The sequence below is a fragment of the Echinops telfairi genome, unplaced genomic scaffold, assembly GCF_000313985.2.
Source record: "Echinops telfairi isolate 266 unplaced genomic scaffold, ASM31398v2 ScPeMD7_30;HRSCAF=105, whole genome shotgun sequence".
In the NCBI taxonomy this organism is placed as follows: domain Eukaryota; kingdom Metazoa; phylum Chordata; class Mammalia; order Afrosoricida; family Tenrecidae; genus Echinops; species Echinops telfairi.
The window spans coordinates 289,234-316,471 of NW_022103927.1; the positions used below are offsets into that span (position 1 = coordinate 289,234).

Genomic DNA, 27,238 nt, shown 5'->3' on the forward strand with positions numbered 1-27,238 from the left:
CCACGTCTTCTAGCGGAGGAAACTGTGCGGAACCCTTTGAACCCAAATCTGCCTTTGCTTCCAGGACTGCGTACACCGCTGGGCACGGCCCGCCGGAGAGTCGTGACGAGCTTCCAGGCTGGAGGTCTCCAAAACGCACCTCTGTCCGGAGTTTCCTGGACGAAGCCGTGCGAGGACGAAATGAAGGCCCTGACACAGGCAGAAACAGACTCTTCCGCATGCGGAGCGGCCAGTAGGATCTTACACCCGGGAAATCGCAGCATCCTCAGTCAGCCGGACCCACTCTTACCTAACGCGCCCACGAAACGCCTTTGCGCAGGCGCCGGTGCCGTTCTGCGCACGCGCGCCACTGGCTCCACCCCCTTGCGCCAGCCCTTGGGGAGCCTACTTCGCGCCTGTTTCCTTCCCTCACTTCCGTCGTTTCCTGGCGACGGCCGTAAGTGGCTGGCGGAAGCGGCCCACGAGGCCCGCCGTAAACGGCCCCGCTCGCGCCACTTCCGGCCGGCTTCCGCGGACAGCGCTGGTGGGCGATCGTGAGGCGCCGGAGGACGTTCCCCGCGGCCGGAGTCATGGAAATCCCGCTGCCGCCCGACGGTGAGGCCCAACCCGACTCGGGGACCGTTCCTCAGTTCTCCCCCGGAGTCCGCCTGGCCCCAGCCCCGCCTCCTGGGGTCGTTGTGCCTGCGAGGGGGCGGGGCTCGGCCTCCTGAGTTGGCCTGCGGCCTCCCCGCGGGACCCCACGTTTCTCGCGCGTGGATGGCCCCTGTCGGGACCCGTAGGAGGGAGGCCTCTCCGCGGCCCGCCCCGAGGGACCCTTGCCCGGCCGACTGGGCGTGCGGTGCCAGGCCCCGGGTCTTGAGCGGCCCCGACTGACGTCCCGCGTGGCCTTTTCTCCTGCTTGCAGACCAGGAGCTCCGAAATGTCATCGATAAGCTGGCCCAGTTCGTGGCTCGCAACGGGCCCGAGTTTGAAAAGATGACGATGGAGAAGCAGAAGGACAACCCGAAATTCTCGTTCCTTTTTGGAGGCGAGTTCTACAGTTACTACAAGTGCAAGCTGGCGCTGGAACAGCAGCAGCGTGAGTTCCCCCTCCCCACGGTGCGCTCGGGTCGCCCCTGCCTCTTCAGGGACCCTCCCAGCCGCCTTCTTTCGGGGTGCTCGCGCTTTCCGTGTGACTCGGGGCAGCGGGGTCCGCACGATCCCTGCACAGTGAGACTGTCGGGCCAGTGTGTGATGGAGATCGCGGTGGTTGGAGCCTCACCTGGACTGTGGGTCGAGCATCCGCTATTGAGGACCCGGGTCCGCTGGACCAGAGCGGACTTGCCCGGTGGCCCCAAGGGAACGTAGTGACTGCTGGACTGATGCCTGCTCCCAGGCGCTGCGCGGGCCCCTGTCTCTCTCACCCCCGCCGGGTTTTGGTGCATTTCCGATACCTGCAACCAGGCAGGCTGGAGAGAATTTGATAGCTCTCCTTGGCTTCTTATTCATTGCCGTCCAATTGCTGCCCAACTATTGGTGCCCCCTTTGGGGCAGAGTAGAGCTGCTTCATAGAGTCTAATAGGCTTTCCCAAACGGATTGCCAGGCCTTTCCCAGCACCACTTGGCTCATTCACCAGTCTTTCAGTGGGTAGATGAGGCACCCGGGGTCTCAAGTTATTTTTGTGCCTGCAAGCGATTGGGCATCAGGGATTCTTCTGGCCCTGCCCTCCAAGAGTCTAGAATGGGACTGGTAGGGGCAGCTGGCTTTTGAATGTTGATGCAATGATCCCCAGGTAGTGCGCTTCCTGAAGGCACCTGTCATGTTCTGTAAACCTGCTGTCTCTTTGTAAGTTGTAAGGTGGTACGTGTCTTCCTTGGCTCCTGACTTGTGGTGATTCTTAACCACGGTGGTCAGGAGATTGTAGTCTGTAGGGTTTGGGGAAATCGATTGGCAGGCTTCTCCTTGTCCCTCTCGGTTGGGAAGCTTTGTTGGCGCCTGTTCAACATCAGAGTAATGAGCAAGCTTCCCCAAAGAGACGGGTGGTGGCTGTGTGATAAGGTGTGTTGGCCGGGAATGGAACCTGGCCTTCTTTCCTGAGGGGAGGTCAAGAAGTCTACCCTAAGCCTCCACTGCCGCCTCCTGAATGCAAAGGGAGTTGCCAAGGAGAGGACCATTGGAAAGGGCCAGCTCCCTGAAGGTCCAGCTGACCTAGCTGGGTCAGAGACCTGTTCTAGCATGTAGCACGTGGGCACTCTGTGAACATTTGCAAGCTCAGTGTGCACAGGCACGATGGCGCCAATGGAGTCCTGGCCCTGAACCGGGAGGCCCAGCATGGTGGGAGCACCTTAGAGACCAAACCAGCTGCCTGGACATCGGCCCTGGCTCCTGTTGACCCCACGGGCATCAGAGTAGAACTGCTGTTTTTTTCTAAAGTAGATGATCGCCAGACCTTTTTCCGAGGTGCCTGGCTGGACTCAAACCTCCTACCTTTCTGTTTGCAGCCAAGCACATTTGCCATTTGTACTGCCCAGGGACTCCAGTGGGAGTTCTGGGGTGTTCTGTGCCAGATTGGCTTTCCTCCCTGGCGCAGGGATTCTTCTGGGCCCTGGTGAGGTTTGAGTGAGGCAAGGAACCGCTGTCGGAAGTGGGAGGTTAAGTGCCATGTGTGTTGCTGCTATGTTTCTGGACAGCTCTCCCATCGCCCGGCTCCCTGGGTCTACACCTGCTGCCTCAGGAGTCTGAGGCGTGGGAGAGCTGGCTTTGGTTTGTGGCATGTCACATTCTTGGCGGCAGGATGGGGAGGGTGGGCTGGGAGACCAGTGAGAAGTGAATGACTGGTGAGCAGTGGCAATTCAGGGCGTGGGGGGAGTAGGGCCAGTTAGGTGTTGAGGAGGAGGAGGAAAGTCTCCCTGGATCAGTGCCTGGCTTGACTGACCAGGTGGTGAGAGCAGCTTTCTCTGTGAAGGGGCTCCAGAGGGCTGAGGACAGGGAGCTGCCCTGAAGCTTGGTGCTGTAATGGGAAGGGTGGGTGCTCACTTCTGGGATGGGGTGGTTGAGGAAGAACTGTTCACACAAGGGAGTATGTGTCCTGGACAAAGGGACAAACCTTTGAGGGGCCTGGGTCTGTAAGTGGACTGGGCCAGGAGCGCACAGAGGAGGGGCTGCTGGATGGCTGGGGATTGGACTGCTGAGGAGTCCGGCGTTTGTCCTGAGGGCTTCGGGGAGCTCTGCAGGAACTTTAGAGTGGACGTAGGGCCCTTGTTTACGCACACACAGTGCCCCCTCCCTTCCCCTTGTGGGACCAGTTGCTGGGGTAGGGTCAGGCTGTGCTTTCTTTTGTAGTGTTCATGGGTTCTGGCTGTGTCGGCCTGGATTCGTGGCCTGAATAGCTTCGGCTGTCTTGAGGTGCTGCGGCCACTGTCTGCCCTGCTGCCTGTGGCAGTTGGTTTGGGCCCCCTTGCTCCAATAGCCTCAGCCCACGAATCCAGGGGAGGGAGAAGGGGCTGGGGGTGGAGGGGCGCAGTGTGTGCTCAGGAACTGGAAGGTCAGGGGCCTCTAGTGGGTCCGTGTGGGAAAGAGAGTGGTGAGGAGACAGCCCCAAGACCTCCAGGGAAAGAAAGGGCTCAGAGGGGCCCCGCTGGGGTCCATGCAATGCAGGCAGGTGGCGGGGAGCCAGGGCCGGGAGTGGCCCTCGGTGGAGCAGGTCTGTGGGGACCCTGTCCTCATGGGTCATTGTCCTCCCCCAGTCATTTGCAAGCAGCAGGCCCCTGAGCTGGAACCAGCCGCAGCCCTCCCTCCCCTGCCCCAGCCCCCTCTGGCCCCCACGGCGCCCATCCCACCGGCCCAGGGCACCCTGTCCATGGACGAACTCATCCAGCAGAGCCAGTGGAACCTGCAGCAGCAGGAGCAGCACCTACTGGCCCTGCGACAGGTATGGGTGCTCCCTCCCCGTCCTGAGATGGTCCCAGGAGCACCCAGGGCTCCCTGTCCCTCCTGTAAGCTGGAGCCCCCAGCTTGCTGTAGGGCCCTGCATTTTGGTGGGTGGGTGGCTGTGGTCTCCATCTCCTCTGTGCTGCCTCCTCGGCTCCTCACGGCTTGCCGACCCCGCCCCAGTAGAGGCAGGGCCGTTGTGCTCCTCTGGGCCTTCATCTTCCCTCTCGCAGTGGCAAGGGGCTGCATCACAGGGGCCCCGAGCACGCCACTGGGCAGTCCCTGGGCCTCGCTGCAAGGCCCTCCTCATAGTCTGGCCCACCTGACCTGCAGGAGCAGGTGACTGCGGCCGTGACCCACGCCGTGGAGCAGCAGATGCAGAAGCTGCTGGAGGAGACCCAGCTGGACATGAACGAGTTTGACAACCTGCTGCAGCCCATTATCGACACGTGCACCAAGGACGCCATCTCGGTGAGGGGTGGCTGCGGGGTGCCTGAGCATGGCTGGCCCATGTCAGGAGCCCCATGCACCCTGCCTTGGGCCTGTGGCCTTCTCCTCCCATGAGCTGGGACCCTTGCTCACTCTCGCTTGTGTGGCTGATGCAGGCTGGGAAGAACTGGATGTTCAGCAACGCCAAGTCCCCACCACACTGTGAGCTGATGGCCGGCCACCTGCGCAACCGCATCACTGCCGATGGGGCACACTTTGAGCTGCGGCTGCACCTCATCTACCTCATCAACGATGTGCTGCACCACTGGTGAGCCGACTGCCCACCCAGCTTTACCTCTCGGCCGGGCTTGGCTCTGCTCTGGGTCCCCCTGCAGCCACTTTGCCAGCAATTTGTTGGTTTCTGAGAGAGGCTATGCGGCAGCGGTTCTCAACCTGAGACTCAACCCCTTTGAGGGTTGAATGACCCTCTCACAGGGGTCGCCCGATTCATAACAGTAGCAAAATGACAGTTATGAAGTAGCAACGAAAATAATTTTACGGTTGGGAGGTCACCACAACATGAGGAACTGTGTTAAAGGGTGGCAGCATTAGGAAGGTTGAGAACCACTGCTATAGGGAGACCAGGTATCTGGACCAGCCACCATGGGTGTCATCTGGTTCACCCTTAGACTGAGCTCAGCTCGGAGGAGTAGGAGCTCCACCTCCCCTGGTGGGCGGGGGGCTGCCTCCAACTGCATCTGCAGCCTGGGCCCCACCCTGTCTCAGCTTCACTTTGCACCCCAGCTGCTTCCTTTCCCCACTTATCTCCTTTGAGAGAGAACCCACCATCCAGAACCTTCTCTGTTCTCACTGCATTTCCAACTCTGCAGACCTGTCTCTCGCCTTTCCTCGGCGCTGTACCAGCGACTCTGCTCTGGGGGCACTGGCCGCCCTCCTGCCTCCCGCCCGCCCCTCAGCCAGCCCAGGCCCCTGCTCTTCATGCAGCTCCCCTGGGAGTCCTCCCAGGAGCGGGGATGGGGAGGGGGGCGGACCCTTGGCATCGCTCATGTCTCCCGTCACTGCTGGTCTCAGGCCTGTGTGTACAGCCTTGACCAGCCTGGCTGGGCAACAATCTTCAGCCCCATGGTACCCTGCGTCCTCCCCTTGCCCCAGGCAGAGTTCATAGGTGCTGGCTCCCACTGGCTGGGTCTGTCTCCCCCTCCTGTTGCCGTCCCCCACACCAGCCCAGCCTTTCCCCGGGGCCCGAGCCAGCAGAGGGCGTGGTGGCTGGAGCTGTGGTGTTGACAGGCATGTGGCTGGGTCCCGCCAGGGCCCTGACGCGCGGAAGGTCTCTCCCTCACAGCCAGCGCAAGCAGGCGCGGGAGCTGCTGGCTGCCCTGCAGAAGGTGGTGGTGCCCATCTACTGCACCAGCTTCCTGGCCGTGGAGGAGGACAAGCAGCAGAAGATCGCCCGGGTGCGTGCTGAGTGGCGCAGGGCAGGGCGCACGTGTGGCACCCCGACTTCCTGCTAACCCAGCTCCTCCTCCCCCAGCTCCTGCAGCTCTGGGAGAAAAACGGCTACTTTGATGACCCTATCATCCAGCAGCTGCAGAGCCCGGCCCTGGGGCTCGGCCAGTACCAGGTGGGCACCCGGCCCTGCCACCCAGGGATGTTGGTTCAGCTATTTGCATCCGAACCCAGGGCCCTGGAGTCAGGGGTGCAGAACAACAACTTTGGGGTCCCTGCTCCCCTCCTGCTGATGCGGCGATCATAGCACACCTTGTCTGGTTGCTCAAGGGCCCACCACATTCAGGTGTGGAGGGAGCCTCCTCCTGCCTTTCCCCAGGCCTCCTGGCAGTGACCATGCACAGGCTATGAGGAGGGCTTCTGTTGCACCCCAGCTCACCACCAGCTGTATGGTGTCCCCCCACCCCTCCTCCCATATCCTCTAAGGTGGCATCCTGCCTCCTGTGGCGGATGCTAACGCCTCAGCTGCCCTGCAGCCCTATGATTAGCCCCATGGGGGCTCTGTTGTGCCCCAGCTCAGCTGACTCACCTCGGACTCCACTGCTCCCCACAGCCCCTGTGAGGCTGAGCCTGCCCCGCTCCTATACACAAACGCCCCACCCCCGACGCCCTTGTCCCAAAGCCAGGAGCCCTCGGAGGATGGGCCAGGGGTTGCTTGAACTCAGGCCCCCGACACCAGGTGGTCATAAGCTGCTGGTCACCAGACCCTGCTGTCTCCGTGGGTTTACTGAGTAGTGACCACCTAGGCCCTGGGCCTCAGTCCCCTGAGCGTGCTCAGGGCTTCTCCCTAGGCTGGATTGCTGGGGGTCTGGGTGGCGAGCCTCGCTGAGGGCCCTGAGTGCTGGTCATCCCTCTCCAGGCGACACTCATCAGCGAGTACTCGTCGGCGGTGCAGCCGCTGCAGCTGGCCTTCCAGCAGCAGATCCAGACCCTCAAGACGCAGCACGAGGACTTCGTCAGCAGCCTGGCCCAGCAGCCACCGCCCCAGATGCCCTTGCCACAGATGGACGCTGATGTGAAGGCCACGCCACCCCCTGCTGCCCCACCCCCGGCCCCCACGCCTGCCCCAGCCATCCCACCCACGACCCAGCCAGGTACACACTCGCCACCTACCTGCCCTTGTCAGGATGATGGCCTTTGGGCCCCGTACTAGGAACCTACATAGGCTGTTCATGATCAGGGGGCCCAAGATGAGGGGGAGGGGAGACACAGGGGCCCAGTCTGAACACAAATGGGGACGTTCAGAAACCTAAATGACCGACTAACTTGTGAGGTGGGATAAGTCCCTGGTGACCAGCTCTGGCCCCTCCAGAACAGAAGGCATATTGTCTGGGAGCCTGGATCAAAGAGGGGTAGACAGGCTGTGACATGAGTGGGCAGTTTGTATTCAAACCCCCGTGAGGTTTGCAGAGAGAGGGGCATGTCCTGTGCAGGGTGAGTGGTGGCGGCGAGTCTCGGTGGGGTTGTCACTAGACCGGAGTTGTGTGAGTGAGGTCAGAGGCGCTGGCCTGGTCTGAGGGCCCTGGGTGATGGGTGAGTGTCTTGGTGGCACTCCTCACTGACAACGCCTCTAATCCTGTGGCTGCTTCCAGAGGACAAGCAGCCCCCCATCCAAATGCCTGGCTCTTCCGAGTATGATGCATCAGGAGGGGTCCAGGACCCTGCAGCTGCTGGGGCCCGGGGCCCTGGACCCCACGACCAGATCCCACCCAACAAGACCCCCTGGTTTGAGCAGCCTCACCCTGTGGCACCCTGGGGCCAGCAGCAGGTAGTTCGGGAACCTGTGGGGGAGGGAAGGCACCAGAGCTGTGCAGGGGCCGAGGGCAAGAATTGGGTGGAGGCAGAGCGCTGGTTGGAGCCGTCTTCCGGGCAGAGTCGGGGGTGGGTAAAGGTACACCGGTGGTTCTTTGCGCCGTGGGAGTTCTAGATGCCTTGTTCCTCTGGATGGCCGCACGGGTCTGCTTTTCACTGGGCTCTCTGGCGTTGGCACCATGAACCTCCCAGGTCTGCCTGACCCCGAGAGTACATGCCAGCCATTAACACCTGGCTTCTCTGGTGACCGTGGAGCTCCTGGGACCACCCGGTCCTAACCCCACAGTCCTGGCCTGTGCTCATTGGCCCGGCCTCCAGGGTGGCAACTGTCTACAGATGACTCGCTTCTGTGGCCCTGAACAAGGATTCAGGAACAAACTGCCTTGGGGCATTGGGAGCTCTCCTGGTGCCAGGCTCACCCTGTCATGTTGTCAGGGAGATGGTGCTGGTGGGCGGAGCAGCAGTGGGGGCACTCTTTGGGCAGAGGGCAGGCGTGGTGCTGGTAGGTGAGGCACTCAGTACCCCAGGACCAGTCCATCTCATCTAGCACCTGCTCTCTGCCTCACAGCCCCCCGAACAGCCCCCATACCCGCACCACCAGGGGGGCCCGCCCCACTGCCCGCCCTGGAACAACAGTCACGAGGGCATGTGGAATGAGCAGCGCGGCGGTGACCCTGGCTGGAGTGGGCAGCGGGAGGCCCCCTGGAGTGGGCAGCCCGAGCCCGGCTGGAGCGGCCAGTTCGAGGGCCCCTGGAACAGCCAGCACGAGCAACCTCCCTGGGGCGGAGGCCAGCGAGAGCCACCCTTCCGCCTGCAACGCCCGCCTCCCTTCCGAGGGCCCTTCCCGCCACACCAGCAGCACCCACAGTTCAGCCAGCCGCCGCACCCTCACAACTTCAACCGCTTCCCACCACGCTTCATCCAGGATGACTTCCCCCCTCGGCACCCCTTCGAGCGACCCCCCTACCCACACCGCTTCGACTACCCGCAGGGCGACTTCCCCGCTGGTGAGTGCTAGGGACGCCGGCTGGGAGGCCAGGCCTGCGGAGATGGTTCTAACACGGGCTGTGGCCCTCATTTCTTCCCCGCAGAGATGGGGCCCCCACATCACCACCCTGGCCACCGCATGCCACACCCCGGAATCAACGAGCACCCACCCTGGGCTGGGCCCCAGCATCCTGATTTCGGGCCTCCTCCACACGGCTTCAATGGGCAGCCCCCCCACATGCGGCGTCAGGGCCCCCCCCACATCAACCATGACGATCCCTCCTTGGTGCCTAATGTGCCGTACTTTGACCTGCCCGCAGGGCTGATGGCCCCCCTTGTGAAGGTACGTGGTCGTCTGTCCCCATAGCTGGGTGGGCAACGTAGCAGCAGTCCTGGTAACAGGCCGGTGGGGAGGGGGGGCGTGGCGGCAGGTTGAGGAACCCCCAGAGCTGAGGCATCAGCCCTGCCACGCATCTCACTCCAGTGGCCCGCCTGCTCTAGCGCCTCAGCCACCTCTGCCCCTGCCCCATGGGACGCCCCACAGGGTGAGGCGACGGGTCCGGGAGCTGGGGACAGCACACTGCAGTCACGCTTTGCATGTGCTGCAGCTTGAGGACCATGAGTACAAGCCACTGGACCCTAAAGACATCCGCCTGCCACCCCCGATGCCACCCAGTGAGAGGCTGCTGGCCGCCGTCGAGGCCTTCTATAGCCCCCCCTCCCACGACAGGCCCCGGAACAGGTATGGCAGGGGCAGGGCCAGGGAGGGGACAGCAACGCAGAGACAGCAAGTCCTCGGGGAGGTTTAATTCAGGTGTCGGAAAGAAGCGTGGTGCGGGCAGGCCAGAACTACCCTCCCCAGCCCAGCCAAAAGCTCCTGCCCCATAGCTGGTCGGGTCTGCCTCGGTCGCAGCTCCTCACTGCCCCATTAGGCTAAAGACAGGTCTCTGGTCATCTTGGCCCAGCAGCAATGTGGGGAAGGCAGGCTCGCCCTCAGCGCTTGAGTGGCTCCTGGCCCACAGTGGACTGCCAGCTGTCCCTGTCTCCTGACGGAGCCAGTCAGGGGAATGCCCTGTCTTACAGTGAAGGCTGGGAGCAAAATGGCCTCTATGAGTTCTTCCGAGCAAAGATGCGGGCCCGGCGGAGGAAAGGCCAGGAGAAGAGGAACAGGTGAGGTCCCAGGTCTTCTGGGGGAGGCCGTCACACCCACCCTGTCACATCCGTAGCACCACCTGTACCCCAGGATGAAGGGCCAGCGCCCAGGGCAGAGGAGGGGTGCTCTGCTCAGCCCTGACGCACCGCTCTCCCGCAGCGGGCCCTCAAGGTCGAGGAGCAGGTCCAAGAGCCGAGGGCGCTCGTCCTCCAGATCCAACTCGCGCTCCTCCAAGTCGTCCGGCTCCTACTCGCGCTCACGCTCCCGCTCCGGCTCCCGCTCCTACTCCCGCTCCCGGTCCAGGTAAGCGGGCACCGAGGGGCAGCTGGGGTGCGGGCCTGCCCAAGGCTGGTCCCGGCCGGCCGGCCGGCCTGTGAGTCACAGCCTTCTCTACTGTGCCAGGAGCCGGAGTCGGTCACGCTCCTCACGAAGCCGTTCCAGGTCCCGGTCCCGGTCCCGGTCCAAGTCCTACTCCCCAGGCAGGAGGCGGCGATCCCGGTCCCGGAGCCAAACCCCGCCGTAAGATTTCTGTTGTAGCTGTCCTCTGGTGCTCATTGCGGGCAGCTGTGAGTGGCAAACAGTGGGCATCAGAGGGCGCACGGGCTCCGGGTGGGGTGGCGATGGCATGCCGGTCACACCTCATTCACCAGCACTGAGCCCTGGTGGTGGTGGGGCTGCGTGTTCTCTGACTGTTGTAGGGGTGCCACGAGCTGGCCTCGGTGCCAAGTGTGGGCAGGGTTGTGCTGAGGCAGCCACGGGCTGGCAGAAGAGTGGCAGCGAGGACAGCGGCCGAGCCTGTGATGAGTGCGCGTCCACCGGTAACGGTGACGCCGGGTCCGCCACATGCTGTAACGTCCCAACTAATGGTGGCCGTGGCTTTGTGAACACCATGACCTGTCTTGGTTTTAGTTCCTCGGCTGGTCTGGGTTCTAACTCTGCACCGCCTGTCCCCGACCCCAGGCTCGGAGAGGAAAACAAGGGACACCAGATGCTGGTGAAGATGGGTAAGTCCCCGGCTGGCGGCGGGTGGGTGCTCTGGGAGGGGGACGTGCACACACACTGCCTGCGGGTCCTGACCCTGTGCCTGTCCTCCAGGCTGGAGCGGATCCGGTGGCCTCGGCGCGAAGGAGCAGGGCATCCAGGACCCCATCAAGGGCGGAGACGTGCGGGACAAGTGGGACCAGTACAAGGGCGTGGGCGTGGCGCTGGACGACCCCTACGAGAACTACCGCCGCAACAAGAGCTACTCCTTCATCGCCCGCATGAAGGCCAGGGACGAGTGCAAGTAGCCGCCGCCGTGGCCCTCAGCCACCGGGACCTTCCACTGAGAGGCAGTGGAAGCTTCCGGATGGTCCTGCCAGCCAGCTCTGACCCAGGCCTCGCCCACAGCCACCTTCGTGCAGGGGGACGTGCTGCAGGGCGACGCTGGCTTCTGGTTTTCCTTACAGTGAAGTGAGAAACCCCAGGCCGACGCTCCCGGGACACAGGCTTGAGGCCGCGCAGCTCCATCCCAGCTCAGTCTCGTGGACCAGCAGGCGTCCATCGGACCAGCAGCCCCAGCGGCCCGGGTGTCGCCCGCTTCCACCCCTGGCAGGGTGCAGTGACAGAGCCACGGCCCGCGCTCGCGTGCACCCGTTTAGAAAAGGAAGCCAAAGCTGAAGCGGGTGTTCGCGTTTTGTTCCCCGTGGCCTAGCGTCAGGAACAGCTCCTGTTCGGAGCCCGCTCCTCAGACACACGGCCTCATTTCTGTCTTCCCGTTGGGGAAGTCGCTGTGTTCTCAGAATGGCAGGGGGCTGTTGCCTGGGCAGCAGGCTCTGAGGAGTGGGCTTGGGATCCCCCAGGGCCTCTGCCTCAGCTCAGTACAGCTCTGTTTATTTGTACAGAACCATTTTTGGAAAATTCTTTTCACTAAGATGCAAAACCTTTCCAACTTTTGACCCCGATGGGATAGAACTTTTGATTTTGTTTTAGATTTTCCGTAGCTGTGAATAGTTTGGAAGTGTCTGGTTCAGGATAATACATAAATACGTGCTATTAACAATTTGTGGGTTTTACTGTTTTGCCTTCAAATAAAGATTTTTTTTTTTTTAAGAACGGACTTGTTACAGCCTGTGTGTTTCTCTGACGTGACACCGGCAGGTGAGGAGCGGGCGCCTTCTGTGGGCTGGAGTTTGGAGTCGGGTCAAGGGCACTGCCCTGGACTCGCAGCACTTGTGTCCCCCACAGGTAAATGCCCAGCCCGGTAGGCATGGCGGCCACACGACATAGCCGTGGCTGGGATCCTGCATGCAGGTTCCGGGCCTACGCTGCTCATGGGAGTGAGGGAACAAGGCGAGAATGCCTGCTTAGCCTATAAACGCACATGTCACGTGGGGTTGGGGCGGGCAACGTGAATGTGACAGGCCAGCCTCACCTCACACTCCAAGCTCCTTCTGCACCTCCTCCAGGGCGGCTTCCAGGGTCAGCGGGGCTGGCTTGTGGCACCGGATGTACTATGGAGGACGACAAACATGGCTGTCAGCCTGAGGATGGGGACAGAGCACCACTGTCACCTGACTGCTCCTAGGGACTGGGGAGGGACCCCAAATGGAACGGAACGTGCATTCGCTGTGACAAGTGAACCCTGGGCAAACCACAGCCTGGTCCTGACACCTGGCCACCCCATGGGTGTCAAGAGCTGTGCCCCACAGGCTTTTCATTGGATGTGTTTTTGGAAGCAAGTGACCGGACCTTTTTTTTTGAGGCCCCCCCCTGGGTGGGCTTGAACCTCCAACCTGTGGTGAGCAGTCACGGGTACCACTCGGCCTCTGAAGTGAGCAAACACACATGTACTTAACTGGGAGGAAAGGGAGATGCTCGTGGCACTCCTCGGGCCCTGTCCCCAGGGAGGGCAGGCACTGTGTCCAAGATGTCTCTCAGGCTGGGCCCCCGCTGGCCTGAGGTCACACAGTGCCCAGCCTGCCTGTAGCCCAGGCCCACTGAGCATTCGGTGCCCGCCCCCATGCCCAAGGGCTTTGCCGTCACCTCCTTGGCCTCCTCCAGAGTGTGGTAGTGGAACGAATCCTGGTCCAGGGAAGCCAGGAGCGAGGCGTGCAAGTGGCGGTTGGCTTCCAGGAAGTGCTGCGTCAGGGCCAGCTGTTGCCTCAGCAGGTCGTTCAGCACCAGCATGGCAGGGCTGTGGGCTGTCAGGGCTGCACAACCCCCCATGTCACTCGGGCCCCGGGCCCCTGCCGCACCCACCGCTCCTCCTGGCCACCCGTCCTGCAGTGCCTACACGTGCTCTGGACCCCACCCTCTTGTACCCATCCTCTCTGGAGAAAGGTGGCTCCCCAAGAGCTGACATGGCACCCAGCTGCTGCTGGCCAGAGTCGGCAGCACTGACCTGACTCCAGCATCTTACAGAACTCCAAGGGGCCAAGGGAAACGGCGCCCTGGGATTTTCCCATGCTGCCAGACCTTTCTTCCGAGGTACCTCTGCATTTACCTTTGTTTACCCTTTAAGCCACCCAAACCCAAATAGCCACACCCACTGCCAGTGAGGCAGCCCAACTAGGGAAGAACTGCCCCAAGGGGGTTCTCACAGCTGTAAGCCACCTCTGTGGACTCCTGGGGGCCCTCGCCCTCTGACCGTAGTGCTGAATTGCTGCCCCACCAGTCCCACTTTAACCCCCGGGGGCTCTTTCATAGAGATGGGACTTTGTACATGGACAGAGACATGTACTAAGAAGCCTGGCAGACTGGGTTTCTGGGGTGGAGGGAGACCTTCACCCTTGTGAATTGGAGACGAGTCCCAATCACATTCTCATGATGCATATTGTTCCTCACTCTATCCTCCCAGAATAGCGCTGCCTTAAAGTTACCCCTTACAAGCACACGGCTGACTTGCTGTGTAGCCGGCAGCTTTATAGGAGCACACGCGTGCTACTGCTCTCCAGGCTCTGAAGACAGTCACTCCCCCTTACCTGCCCGGGCACTGGTGTTAGGTTAACTCCTCCAATGAACTCAGGAACCTTCAGGGTTAGGGTGGGGCTTGCACGCTCCCTGAATGTATACAAGCCTTGGCTGGAAATATATTCTCTTTCTGTGCGGACTTGGCTCCTGAAGTCATGGTGGTCCCGGAGGTGAGCACTTGTGTGCCTTATCTTGTCTGGTGTCTCCTTAATTCTACCTCTCAATTGCTCAATGGCCCCTTGGGCCCATTTGATTGTGGGGGCTGGTACCCCACAAAATCCCACACCAAACCTGCTGTCATGAGTCAGGCCCCCCCTCCCCAACTCCTGTTACAGGGTGGGGCTGCTCCTGGGGGCTTTCGCGGCTGTAATCTTCATGGGAGCAGGTTGCCAGCCTTTCTCCCCGCAGCGACCCTCCTTGGATTCAAGGTTGGGGGGTGAGCACGAACGGTTTGCTCAGTCAGGACTCTTACTAGGACACTTGGTGGCAGGATGGGTTACACGCCGGGCTGCTTACCACAAAGTCAGCCGTTCAAAACCACCAGCCGCTCTGCAGGAGAACCGTGAGGCTCTCTGCTCCCCTGCAGTTACCGTCTCGGAACCCACGGGGGCGTTCTGCCCTGCCCTACAGGGTTGCCGGGAGTCGGAATCGGCTCAGCAGTGAGAGCTGAGGGCTCTTTGTGCAAATATACTGAGCACAACTGGAAAGGAAAAAACCTTGTGACGAGACAGGAGAGGGACAGTCTGTGGTGGGCGTGTGCCAAGCCCGCCGCAGGGGCTCGATGGCGAATCCGGCAAAGTCCAAATACTCGTGGGGTGCCCTCCCTGTGACCCAGGCCTGGTGGGCAAGGGCCATGTCCAGCTGTCCGTGGCTGGGACATTCCTGGTAGCGTACATATCGATAGGAGAAGGGAGGCAGACCAGAACCCAACACACCCAGTGGCCGGTGGGGGCTCGGGCTCACTGGTGCACCTCTGACCGTGGCCAGGGACACGCCAGGCTGTTGCCAGGTCCCTGTGAACTGTGTGACTGCCCCGGTGTTCCCCGAGTCAGGCACTTAAGGGGTGCGACACCCCCACGAGTGCACACAGCTTGGAATGGCCCTTGCATCGCTGCCTTGAGGCAGGTCCTTACCTTCTATTGAGTCTGCGCTAACCACATGGCTGGCAATGGGCGTGGGGTCCACGTAGGTGCCTCCCCAGGCAGGACTGATGGCTGCCGCCCCGGCCGCTGGTCAGGGACAGAAGGGGTGGTCAGTGGACAGGGCATGGAGCTGAAGGACGTCTCACCTATGATCTTACCCAAAAGCAGGTCTGAGGAGGGTGCCCTCTGCCCTCCCTGGCCCCACAACCGCGCTTCCTGTCGCCTCTTCCTCTTTTCTTGTTGCTCCCAGATTTCCCAGGCTCAGTGGAGTGTGACCGCCCAGTGGGTGGGCCTGTGGCCCCCAATGCAGCAGTCTCTGCAAGCCATGTCCCCCGAGGCTACTCCGTTGCCATCAAGCCCACCCTCTCCGTGGTGACCCCATGTGGACCGCAGCACAGGGGTTTGGCTGCAATCCTGGTGCCAGCAGGTGGCTGGCCTTTTCTCCCACCGTGCCTGGCCCGCAGTCACCCAGCAGGCCAGTGGTCAGGCCCAGACCTGCCTGGCTGCCTTTCCCTCTCACCTCTTGACAGCAGGCCTCACTTGGGAAGCCAGCATCACGGGAGGTTTGTGATAGAGGAAGTTGTAAACACATGGCTTGAATGCTGGGAAGGCTAAGAAGCGCCAAGCGTAGAGGTGGGGGTGTAGGGCAGCGGGGTGTGGAGCAGGACCCTCACGTGGGGTCAGCTGAGAGCTGGGGGCCGCAGCCGCACAGACACCCACTCACCCTCGGCCCAGCGGTAAGTAAAGGCAGGATCAGGGGTCTGCACAGCCATCTCCTTCACGTTCACTCTGGTCACACCCTGGACCCGCTTTCTGCTGGCCTGGGGACGCTGCGCGAGCTGGCTCCTTCCCTCGCTCCAAGAGGGCTCCTCCGAAAGGGCTTCCGATGTCTCGGAGCAGCCTGTGGGCTGGGAGGGGGCTGCGCCTGGCGAGGCCTCAAAGTCGTCTGAGTAGGCTGAGCTCACGGTGCTTGCTGAGGGGTCTTGGGATGCACCCCCTGACTCAGCGCTCAGACGCTCAGAGACCTCACTCTCAGTGGGGGGGGCCTCCTCACCGTCCAAGGGCACTGCGCTCCAGGCCTGGGTGCGTCGTGGGGGCCCCTGTCCAGTGGGCCCTTCTGGCCCTGGGCCTGGGCGGGCCGGGCTTTCCCGCCGAGCACGTTCTCCCTAAAATAGAGGGGCCCAGGTGGGACGAGGAGTGTGCTCACTGGGCCTTGTAGTCTGCAAGGCCAGGGCGCCTGGCCACCCTGCGGAGGTGGGGGCAGCAGGCGTCACTCGTGGGACAGGCCCAGAGTCCTGTGGACAGGCACCGCACACGACCACAAGGGTACCTGCGTGGTCAGGCGGCCCAAGGACCACCTGGTGCCTTTCACCACACGTGTGTGTGACAGTGCAGTGCAGGGTGGCCGCACCCAGGAACGCCCCAGCACCCCGAGGAGCAGGTGCACCCCCAGGTCAGCAGTGCCCCTGGGGAGCTCCAGGTATCGCTGGGCTCCTCAAGGGAGCTGCTGTGCTCACCATGCTCAGCTACTAATCTAACAGCTGGCGGTTCAAGCCCACGGCCACTCTGTAGAGAGAGGTGGCGGTCTTTCCTGTAAAGACCATAGCCTAGGAGACCCTGTGGGGTGGCTCTGCTCTATCCTAGAGTGTGGCTCTGCATCCGATCCGCTTAGGGGGTTGGGAGTAAATGGGTGGATGATGGGGAGGGGGTGGGGGTGGATGGAGGGGGTTTGGGATGGACGATGGGGGTGTGGATGGACGGATTGGGGGGGGGTTGGTTGACAGATGGGTGGGTGGCGGGGGCGCTAAGTGGATGGACGGACGGCTAGGCAAGCAGGCAGGTGAACAGACACACAGTAGACAGGCAGGCAGGGTCTCTCGGACTAAAGCAGCTTCTCAGCTCCCATGTGTTTCTAGATCATTCTCGGGGGCGGGGCCCTCATGTCACTGTAGGGTGTTGGGGAGCCCCCTGCCTCCATCTACCACATGCCAGAAGCAAGCTCTCCCCCAGGTGTGACCACCACAACTGTCCCCAGGGGAGGGTCGCAGGCCTTTCTGGGAGCCCACTACCCGGGGAGGGCACCGTACTCACATCCTCAATCAGGCTCGCCTCCTCACCCAGGGCCAGGGCCAAGTCCTCCAGGGGAAGGATGTTGATCCGGAAATCTGCAACAAGGGGCCGGGTGAGGGCAGCGGACAAGGACGGGCTATGCCCACTGAGCTGGCCCGGGCCTGAGCGCCAGAGTCCACACACGTTCTCTGTGAAGGACCAGAGGGGTCAGTCAGGAGGCTGTCTCCGCAGGACCCCTCTGCCCTGGACAACTTTCTCATTCTCAGACAGGCGGCTTGGTCCAGGCAGAGGGTCAGAGAGGCTGGGGGAAGTGTGGTGACCGGCCCTTCCATGGCAGGGTGCTCTACTTCTCCGGTGGCCTTGAAAATTCACAGCCATGGCCACACAGGGGGTACAGGCCATACTCCATCCTCTCGGGACAGAGTTTATTTGTGAAGTAAAGGCACAATGAGTCAGGGTCAGGGGTCAGGAGGCGCGTGAGCATGGGCAGTCTCCCTCCTTTAGCACAGAGCACCTCTCTCTACAGGCAGGATTCCTCTTGGGGCCCTGAGCCGGGTCTCTGCTCCACTCTAGAGAGTGTTACAAAGCCCTGCTAATAATGTGCCTGGAGGAAGCCTACTCCGCCAGCAAGCCCCCTGCAGCAAAGGGGCCCTGTTCTCTCTCATTCTTTGGGGCACCCACTATAACGGCATCTCTTGGTGTGCCAGGAAACCCACCACAGCTACCGGGCACTGGTCTCCCGATTCTGCTGCCCCTGCCTCTCTGCTGCCGGACTCCAACTTGCGTGTTGCCGCTTCTCTTGTCTCTGCTATCCCATCTCTAGCCTGTGTCTAGGAGGTGCTCTGAGCAGAGACCCTGGGTTCAAAAGAGCTGCTCCATCCCTGGTTCCGGGTTCTGGGTGGCAGTGAGGTTTCCTCTTCCCGCTCTGGGAGGCTCATTTGAAGCTCATTGGTAAGCACACCTTACCACCCCCAAATTGAGGCTCCACACTCCTATTTATGTAGCCCCACCCTGCTGAGTTTCATCACTTTATTTGCATGATTGGCCACGATGTCCAATCCCCTAGGTGGGCCACAGAACCTTTCTTTTTTTGTAAATCACTTTATTGGTGAGATAAAGTTTATTGTGCCAACCTGGCTGAGAAACACATATGGGGTTAAGTGAAGGGCGGAGAGATACATGGCTCATTGTGTCTCGCCTTTCTAGTTCTCCAGTCTCTTGCTTTCTGATGGTCGGCCCTGGGTGCCTTAGCCAGTTCCCTGCTTCAGCTCACTTCCTGCAAGACATCCCTAAGAAGAAGCCACATGGACCTACCCCAATGCAGCCCTGGGTGCTGGAGCACCCATGTGGAGACCCCTGCCGGCGATGAGATGCTTACACGTTCACGACTCGGCTTTCCTCCTGCAGTCGGCATCATAGGGTGTGTTTTGTGAGATAGAGGAGGACTTTGTGGATTGGTGTTGGACATATGGGTTAATGTTGGACTTGTGGGCTTGGGCAGCACTGGGTTGGGATGTTTTCTTGATGTGCACTTACCCTTAATATAAAACTCTCTCTTATACATGAGTTTCTGTGGATTTGTTTCTCTAATGTACCCAGACTCACACAATTGGGGGCTCTTACAGCTCTTACCACGATCCGTACTCACATCCATTGTGTCGAGCACATTTGTACATTTGTTGCCATCATCATTCTCAAAGTGTTTTCGTTCTACTTGAGCCCCTCCACACAATCACTTTGTAGATGGCACAAGACCGTGGTGAGGAAGGCCTTAGAAAAGCACTCCCCGCAGTGCCTCTCCCTCCCCCCTGTACCCCCAACGCTCCCTAAACCAGGTCAGTGCCGGCACCCCAACACCAGGACTTTCAGCTCCATCTCTGACTATCATTGCAGTTCACGGGGCAGGGGGCGGGGGAGGTACAGAGGTGAGGAGACAAAGCCTCTGGGGTGAGTCACTACGCCCAGCCAGGGCCAAGGCAGTGGGGAAGGTTCTAGACCGCCGCTCTGAGCTATGGTGGCTGAGGAGCAGAACACCAGCGCTGTGCTGGCCAGCCCAGCGGTGCCACTCCGACTGTGGGCCCTGGCTTGTGAGGACTGCCCCTTGGTTGCCCAGCTGGGGCCGAGCTTGCTCTGGGGGTATGCTCTGCCCCCATCCCCCAAGGAACGGGCGGCAGCAGCAGGCCAGCGAGCCCGAGGCTGCCCAGCCAACCGTGGTCATGCTTGGCAGCTGCTGGCACCCCATGTGGACTCATGCCAAGCCCCTGGTGCAGACAGTCAGACTGCTCCGCAGGGGGCTCTAGGCTGGGAGCTCACGGGAAAAGGAGCCCTGTTGGCCGGGTGGTTGAAGCTGCTTGCTGAGAGCTGGGCGGTTTGCAGGACCAGCTGCCTTGGAAGAAGGACCATGGGGCAGTCCTGCCCTGTGCCACCAGGGTGACTCACAACACTCACTGCCATCGGGTCAATGCTGGCTCATAGCAATCCGAGACTGGAAACCCGACGGAGTAGAAAGCCTCATCTTGCTCCCACAGAGCTCTTGGTGGTTTCCAACCGCGGACCATGCTAACTCCTAACGCACCAACCACCTAGGATCCTCCTCGCACAGGCTCCCCGAGAGCCGGAAATGGCTCCTCAAACCACCACCGCTGCCTTCCCAGAAGGCGTTTTCCCCAGGGAGCCTCGGCCGGGGAGGATTCCCGCGGTCCTGGGGAGCGCCAAGCAGCTCGCTGCCCCTGACGGGACGAGGGCCGTGTTGAGACTCGAAGGCATGTTTCCATCTGGACTCGTTAGGATCTTGGGTTTCTTCTTCTGCGTTTCAGAGCGGGCACATACTGCTTTTACTCAAAATTTGAAAAGGGCTTTTTCCAGGTTACCAAACCAAACCCATTGCTGCCAACTGGTTTCGGACTCAGGGTGACCCCGTGGGTGCTCAGCACCATGACCTTGGGGTTGGATGGCCAGACTTGCCTTCTCAGGAGCTCCTAGGTGGGCGTTAGGCCGGTGGTTGCATGCTTAACCATTGTGCCCCTCGTCGTTCCTAGGGGTTCATGCCCTGGCATGGGTCAGAGTTCCTGGACAAAGATTTTAAGGGCAGGGCACAAGTCCTTCCTGTCTCCTCAGCCAGGGCAGCGGGTTGAAGAACTGGGGTGTGACCAGGCTGCCACTCTCTCGAAGGGGGGCCACCCCACAGCCTTGCCAGCCCCCACTCTGTGCGCCACACCGGGGCTTACCGTTCAGGCTGTCATCGGTGGTCTCTGACGACCCCTCAGAGGGCCCAGCCTCACTCCTTCTGGGGGAGGACGGGAGTGTGGGGCGGCGCCTCATTCTCGGGGGACCCGGCCTAGACGCAGGGCCTGTGACCGACAGCCCTGATGTGCGGGAGGCTGTCCAGCTGGGACTGGGGGTCTGTGGGGAGGACGTTCTGGAGCGGATCCGGGGCGGGGTCCTGCTGGCTGACCGCGTGGATGGTGGCCGTGGCTTCCGGAATGGCGTGGGGCTGGGAAGCTCCTCCCCAGAAAGGGAGGGGCCTGCCGGCCCTGCTGTGACTGGGACCTGACGTGACTGTGCCGGAAATGAAAAACAACAGCATTACAAACATGGGAGAACCGGGTCCTTACCAGGCCACACGCAGAGCTGGGGCGGGTGACCCAGGCCGCCGAGACAGAGCTGCCCCCTCGCCCTCTTCTCCCCTCATGGCTGCAAGCCGAGGTAGTGGATTTCCATGACCTCCAGTTTGAAGATGGGAAGGAGATCCCTCAGTCCTTTCCCTCATTGGTAGTAAACCCACCTAGGTTCTGAGGGAGAGGCCTGGGGTGCAAATGGTTTCTGGGTCACCAGATCAGGTCCACCCTCAGGTACCTTGGAAGAAAGGCCTGGCTATCCACTCTGGCTTCTACGGTGCCGTTGAAACCCCCGCAGAGCAGCCCTGCACAGACACGTGTGGGACCGCCCGGAGTCGTCAGAGGTAACTGGGCATGGACAGGCTTCCTGGCTGTGACCTGGAGGGACCTTGGGAGAAGGACATAGAAACGTACCGAGGGGACTTGTGCTTGACTCGTCCCACGGGCGTCCGTGCTGGGGACACCTCGAATCCTCCGCCTCCCTTCCTCCCCGGAGGACTCCAACAAGCTTCCCAGCAGCTCCCTCATCTCCTCTTCATCGCTGTCGGGCGCGACCAAGGGCCTGGCAGGTGCCCGCAGCAGCGTGGGTGCTGGAGGAGCCCGCTCTTCCCCCAGGCGGGCTGCAGGGGTGGTGGGCTCCTCGGCGGGGGGCTCTTTCTTCTTGAGGAACCGGCTGCCCGGCCCCCCGCTCTGTGCCCGGCCGTATCTCTGCAAGACTTTGCCCGTGGCCTGGGAGGAGAGTTCAGCCAGAGCCCTGGCCCCCGTTGCCAGGCTGGCCTCAGGGATCTGCGGGTCAGGTCCGGCGTCAGACGGACCCCGCTGCGCCTTTCGGCTCCGGAACTTGGTCTCCAGCTGGGCCAGTTTCAGGAGGGCGGCGCTGGCCCGAGTCTGGGAGGTGGAGGTGGGGGGCCTGAGGCCACCCCCCAGGAAGGGGCTCTCCTTCGGCATCAGGTGCCTCTCCCCCAGGGCCTGGTTTCTTTTCAGGAACCGGCTCGGACTGGCTGCTATTTCGCTAAGACCCCGGCTGGTTTGGGAGTTTCGGATTGCTTCCATTCTTGACTCGTCTGAGGAAATGTCGCTGAAGTCGCCAAACGGGTTGTACGCCATGCGGCTGCCTTTTCTCGGGGATGCCATTCTGGGGAGGAAACACCAAGGCTGTTTGCAGCCGGCCTTTGGTTCCCTCCAAGGTCACAATGCCAGGGGTCCTGCCCCCAGGTGGTCTGCCCTTGGCCACCCCCGAAGCCACTGATGAGGACCAGAGTGCTTTGCATGTTGCGAGGACGTTGAACAGGTGTCAGCAGAGCCTCCAAACCCAGAGACCAGGAAGAAAGGCCTGGCCATTGCTCAAGCTGTCTGTCGCTCTCCCAGTGACGACCCTATAAGGTACTGCCCCTGTGGGTTGCCTAGACCGTGAATCTTTTTTTTTTTTAAATCATTTTATTAGGGGCTCATACAACTCTTATCACAGTCCATACACACATCAATTGTGTAAGCACAATTGTACATTCACTGCCCTCATCATTCTCAAAACATTTGCTCTCCACTTAAGCCCCCGGCATTAGGTCCTCATTTTTCCCCTCCCTCCCCGCTCCCCCCTCCCTCATGAGCCCTTGATAATTTATAAATTGTTATTTTGTCATATCTTGCCCTGTCCGACGTCTCCCTTCACCCACTTTTCGGTTGTCAGTCCCCCAGGGAGGAGGTCACATATAGTTCCTTATAATCAGTTCCCTCTTTCCAACCCATTCTCCCTCTACCCTCCCAGTATTGACCTAGGCTGTGAATCTTTATGGGAGTAGAAAGCCTCCTCTTTCTCCCAAGGAGCAGCTGGTGGTTTCAAACTGCTGACCTTGCAGCCAGCCCCTTAAGGAGCCACTAGGGCTCCTCTGTAGGGCAAAGGGGTCCTGAAAATCAGTCAGCGAAAACCCCGTGGGGCATGAGGTTGTGCTCCACATGGCCCCTGGTGCAGGGTTTGGTGGTGCTGAGCGAACACCAGAGCCAGCACTAACCGATCACCAGGCATTAAACACGGCTCTGTCAGCATGGGGAGCGGGCCCCTCCAGGGTTGGGAGCTGCGGTGCCCTCCCTCCTATCTCTTCCTCACAGCGCTTGTGAGCCGGTTACCGTCCTGGGACTCAGCTGGGGGCCTGACGTGGCTGTGTGCCATCAGGAGGACCCTAACGGGTGACGACCCAGGTGACCGAGTGGAACTGCACCCCATGGTTTCCCGGGCTGGGATCTTGCAAGAGCAGAATGCCAGCTCTTGGGCCTCGGAGCCTCCAGTGGGTTCGCCCTCTGGCCTGTGTCCCCTGGGCGCCTGGGCTGGGGAGCACTCCCACAGCCACCTGGCCCATCCTGACACATCCCCCAACTGCCAAACTGGCTGCCTCGGGCAGAGCAGAGCTGCTCCTGCGGTCCCGAGACTGTCGCTGGTGAAGGGGGTGGAGAGCCTGGTCTTTCCCCTGCAGAAGGGCTGGTGGTTCGGACCTGCTGGCTTTGCTGTGGGCAGGTCCCTGTGGAACGCCCTCTGCCACCGGGCTTGCTCCCTTCCAACTCTGAATAGAGTTGACAGAGACTGTAGAGCAGCCGTTCTCCTTCTCAACCTGTGGGTCGTGACCCCTTTGGGGGTGGAATGATCCTTTCACAGGGGTCGCCTGGTTCAGGACAAAATGAGTGATGAAGTGGCAACAAAAATAATTTTATTTTAGTTGGGGGGGGGGCACCACCCCATGAGGAACAGTATGAAAGGGTCACAGCATGAGGAAGGTGGAGAGCCACTGCTGTATGGAGTTTCCGAGGCTGACAGCCCTCTCTTTCTCCTGGGGAGCAGCTGGTGGGTTTGAACCGCTGACCTTATGATCAGTCGTGGCCAGGGCGGCGCAGATGGAGCCCTGGTGGCACAGTGGCTATTCATTGGGCTGTGATCCGCGTGGTTGGCAGTTTGGGGTCGGCAGTTCAAAACCAGCAGCAGCTCCACAGAAGACAGACTAGGATCGCTACTCTCGTAAACCCACAGGGGACACTGGAAGTCAGCACTGACTCGATGGCATGGAGGTGGGAGGAGCAGGGCCCCTTTAAAGGTCACTCCTGGTCCTGAAGACCACACAGACAGGCTGTGCTTCTGATCTCACCTGACAGTCGCTGTGCCCTGCTGAGCCCTGCTCCCAGCGGCACCCCTACGTCCACATCAGCTCACCCACAACCAGCGGTGGGAACGTTATTCTACTGAGAGGAGGAGGAGGATTACTGCTCAGGGGAGGCCTGTGGGCAGACACAGCATCCTGCCCCCCAACATGTTTGTGACGTACTGCCTGGACAGACAGGGTGCCTTTTCTGGGAAGGCACACGTGCACATCCATCAGATCTGGACTCCCTGGTGACGCACACCAGCTGCTGCAAGATTGACCATGTTTCCAAAAGACATCAGCGACTTGAGAAGATTTTTTAAAACATCCTAAAACTGATTGTGGTGAACATCGTACAAGTCTTCTTGATGTGAATTGTGTGACATGTGAACTACAGGCTAATAAAACCGTTGAAGAAAAAAGATTTTAAAATAAAATCAGCGTGTGATCAGGTATCAGGCATCAGAGAACAAAAAATCCTATCACTGTGAGGGGGAGTGCGGAGTGGAGACCCAAAGCCCATGTGTAGGCAACTGGACATCCCCTTATGGAAGGGTTGCAGGGAGGAGCCGAGCCAGTCAGGGTGCAGGGAAGCAATGAAGAAACATAACAATTTTCCTCTAGTTATTTAATGCTTCCTACCCCCACCCCACCCCACACTATCATGATCCCAATTCTACCTTACGAGTCTGGCTAGACTAGAGGATGTACACTGGTACAGATAGGAACCAGAAACACAGGGAATCCAGGACAGATGATCCCTTCAGGACCATAGTGAGAGTGGCAATACCAGGAGGGTGGAGGGAAGGTAGGGTAGGAAGGGGGACCGATCACAAGGATCTACATATAACCCCCTCCCTGGGGGATGGGCAATGGAAAACTGGGTGAAGGGAGACGTCGGACAGTGTAAGACATGACAAAATAATAATAATTTATAAATTATCAAGCGTTCGTGAGGGAGGGAGGGAAAAAATGAGGAGCTCATACCAAGGGCTCAAGTAGAACGAGGATGTTTTGAGAATGATGATGGCAACAAATGCCCAAATGTGCTTGACACAATGGATGGATTGTGATAAGAGTTGTACGAGCCCCCAACAAAATGATTTAAAAACAAAACAAAAAAGCACAGCATGTGTGGGAGCGTGTGCTGTGGCCCCTCCGTGCTGCCATTCAACAATCCACATGCTCACTCAGAGATTCCCTACCTAGGAATTCACCTGCAATCACACTCTCAAAGATGCACGGCCAAACATATGCCCCACGAGAGTCCTATCGCCAAAATACAAGATGCCTCTACAACTTCCCATCCAAAAGACAAACAACCCAATCAGAACAACGGGCGGGGGCTGGAATGGACCTTTCACCGAAGAGGACAGACGGGCCAAGGCCAAAGTGCTCACCCTCACAAGCCAGTCAACTCTCAAAGCCCACCTCACTGCTGTGGAGTCAATTCTGCCTCACAGTCACCCTACGGGGCGGGCTGAACTGCCCCTGTGGGTTTCCAAGGCTGCACACCTTTAAAGGAGCAGAAAGCCTCGCCTGTCTTCCTAAGAGCGCCAGGCGGTTCGGAACCTGTGACCTTGTGGTTAGCGGCCCAACAGGTAACCCACTACACCACCAGGGCGCCCGTGATTGACTAGCAGGGAGATGCAAATCAAAACCACAAGGAGATACCACCTCGCTCCTGGAGAGGAGTGATGTTAAAAAACAAAAACAGGGAGGAAGGCGATGGAGTGGAGGCGCTGGAAGCTCCTGGCTTGCTGCCCCCACCGTGGGAAACAGCTTGTAGTTGCTTCAAAAAGTTGACCCCAAACTCCCACATCTCACTGCCATCGGCTTGACCCTGGAGGACAGAGGAGAACTGCCCCTGGGGGGTTCCGAGGCCGTTAGCCTTTCCAGAAGCAAAGGCCTCATCATGGGGGGCTCAGACTGCTGACCTTGTGGCTAGCAGCCCAAGGCACAGCCCACTGTGCCACCAGAGCTCCACAAACCACCAGGCGACCCACTCCAAGGTGCAGGAAGGGGCTTCACAAAGAGCTTATGGAAAGAGAATGGAGAACTGGTGAGGTCCGTGAGATCAACACAGACCGTGGAAAACTAACCCCCCAAACTCCAAAAAACTCACTCACCACCGGCAAGTTTATTCCAAGTCATGGTGACCCTACAGCGACGAGACAGCCATTACAAAGGATCTAGGGATCATTTCTCTGGGTCTAAACAGTCAACACTTACCCTAAAGCAAGGGGGACAGGGACAGTCGATGAATGAAGACAGAACAGAGGGGAGGATGTCGACCATTGTGAGAAACACAGCCAATGTCACTGAGTAAGATGCATAGAGACTGTTACATGGGAACCTCATTTGTTGTTCGCCAAAAGCACAATGTCTTTTGGAAAAGGAAAGGAAGAGAGAAAGAGAGAGAAAGGAAGGAAGAAAAATTAGTTCTCAAAAATTTCAACATGTGACCCGGCAATTCCACTCCTTGGTATACCAAGGGTCTTCAACAAGTTTGTGGAACATCCCATTATCGTTTAATTCCATTTGTCCATGAACTTCTGGAAGCGCCCTTGTATACCTAAGAAAACCAAAATATATCTACACAAAGACTGGCATGCAAATGCTAATAGCTAGTATCTTAACACACCAAAAATGGAGACAACACAAACATTCATTGACCGATGAGTGAGAAGCAAACTGTGGTCCAGCCCTACAGTGGATTACTACCCAGCCATTAAAAAAAACAAACCAGGAACAATTAAAGAGACATGCAACCACATGTATGAATCTCAAGCATATCATGGTAAGGGGAATACAGGCAGATGGAGAAGGCCACATAGTGGCCGATGATTCTATGTCATGTTCTGATCAGGCCAATCCAGCCGGAGACAGAACCAGAACAGAGACGGAAGGCGTCTTTCTTGGGGCAATGGGAATGTCTGAAGTTTGAAGTGCAGTGATGGGCTGGCCACCTTGGTGAATTAACCACAAACCTCTGCATCCGTACCTTTAAAGGGAGTCCCTGGGTGGTGTGAAAAGTGAAAGTGCTCAAAGGCTGGTGGTTCCACAGCCCACCCAGGGGCGCGTGGGAGAGAGGCCGGGCGACCCACTTCTGAAACATCTATCATGACGCTTCCAGGGGCAGGAGTGATTCTAGGACAGCTGCTACAGGTCCATTTAAAACTCAGTGAAGTTATCCAAAGCAAACAAAACTTTGAAGAACGGCCACTCCTCGCACCAACCCTGGCTCTTCCCCAAGACTCTGGATGCAACCATGCATCAGATCACGCTCCGGCGGGGCCCAGACAACGACACTGAGCCTCGGGTCCCCCGGACCCCCCAGCCCCGCAACCTCCCCGCCGCGTGGTCCTACCAACGCAGCTTCCAACAGCACCCTCCCAGTCACTCTGCAGAGCCCATCCCCGCCCCTCCACCCGCCGATCAGCCCCTCCGACCTCCTCCCAAGTTGTCAGCAGCCGCGGCGTTCACACCAGCCCCAGGCCCGAGGGGGACTGTTG

The 27,238-nt window shown here is 59.8% G+C and overlaps 2 protein-coding genes and 1 long non-coding RNA gene across 5 annotated transcripts; 2 read left to right on the plus strand and 1 right to left on the minus strand.

Annotated features, from left to right (window-relative positions):
• Nucleotides 1-527: 527 nt before the first annotated feature.
• Nucleotides 528-11,916, plus strand: LOC101661586 (calcium homeostasis endoplasmic reticulum protein). Of its 2 annotated transcripts, none has more exons than XM_045289678.1 (17): nt 528-594; nt 905-1,078; nt 3,727-3,911; nt 4,244-4,381; nt 4,516-4,667; nt 5,670-5,814; nt 5,892-5,981; nt 6,726-6,960; nt 7,459-7,634; nt 8,247-8,685; nt 8,770-9,008; nt 9,274-9,407; nt 9,749-9,835; nt 9,978-10,121; nt 10,221-10,337; nt 10,728-10,822; nt 10,914-11,916. In XM_045289678.1, exons 1-17 carry the CDS (start codon nt 570-572, stop codon nt 11,105-11,107), a joined length of 2,769 nt encoding a protein of 922 aa, XP_045145613.1. In that variant the 5' UTR covers nt 528-569; the 3' UTR covers nt 11,108-11,916. The 2 variants fall into 2 exon arrangements, with proteins under 2 accessions (XP_045145613.1, XP_004715511.1); XM_004715454.2 differs by having other exon boundaries at nt 5,703-5,814.
• On the minus strand, nt 9,458-27,238 carry CUNH19orf44 (chromosome unknown C19orf44 homolog). 2 transcript variants are annotated; one of them, XM_030885485.2, is made up of 9 exons: nt 27,176-27,238; nt 21,013-21,733; nt 20,209-20,539; nt 17,003-17,076; nt 15,636-16,077; nt 14,903-14,998; nt 12,843-13,009; nt 12,232-12,310; nt 9,458-10,382 (listed from the first exon to the last, which is right to left on the minus strand). In XM_030885485.2, the coding sequence occupies exons 2-8, from the start codon at nt 21,730-21,732 to the stop codon at nt 12,233-12,235; spliced, it is 1,908 nt and encodes a 635-aa protein (XP_030741345.1). In that variant the 5' UTR covers nt 21,733; nt 27,176-27,238; the 3' UTR covers nt 9,458-10,382; nt 12,232. The 2 variants fall into 2 exon arrangements, with proteins under 2 accessions (XP_030741345.1, XP_045145615.1); XM_045289680.1 differs by having other exon boundaries at nt 9,458-12,124.
• On the plus strand, nt 11,994-13,908 carry LOC123521633. The gene is made up of 2 exons (XR_006680027.1): nt 11,994-12,044; nt 12,266-13,908. It is a non-coding gene; the product is annotated as an uncharacterized LOC123521633 (long non-coding RNA).

Excerpts from the sequence above, each read along its gene's own strand:
- LOC101661586 (XM_045289678.1), top strand. The coding sequence starts at position 570 with ATGGAAATCCCGCTGCCGCCCGACG. Across the intron at positions 1,079-3,726 it reads GGCGCTGGAACAGCAGCAGC|TCATTTGCAAGCAGCAGGCC; the intron begins GTGAGTTCCCCC and ends GTCCTCCCCCAG. Across the intron at positions 9,836-9,977 it reads GGCCAGGAGAAGAGGAACAG|CGGGCCCTCAAGGTCGAGGA; the intron begins GTGAGGTCCCAG and ends GCTCTCCCGCAG.
- CUNH19orf44 (XM_030885485.2), bottom strand. The coding sequence starts at position 21,732 with ATGGCATCCCCGAGAAAAGGCAGCCGCATGGCGTACAACCCGTTTGGC. Across the intron at positions 17,077-20,208 it reads CACCGATGACAGCCTGAACG|ATTTCCGGATCAACATCCTT; the intron begins GTAAGCCCCGGT and ends CCCTTGTTGCAG. Across the intron at positions 12,311-12,842 it reads CTCTGGAGGAGGCCAAGGAG|TACATCCGGTGCCACAAGCC; the intron begins GTGACGGCAAAG and ends CGTCCTCCATAG.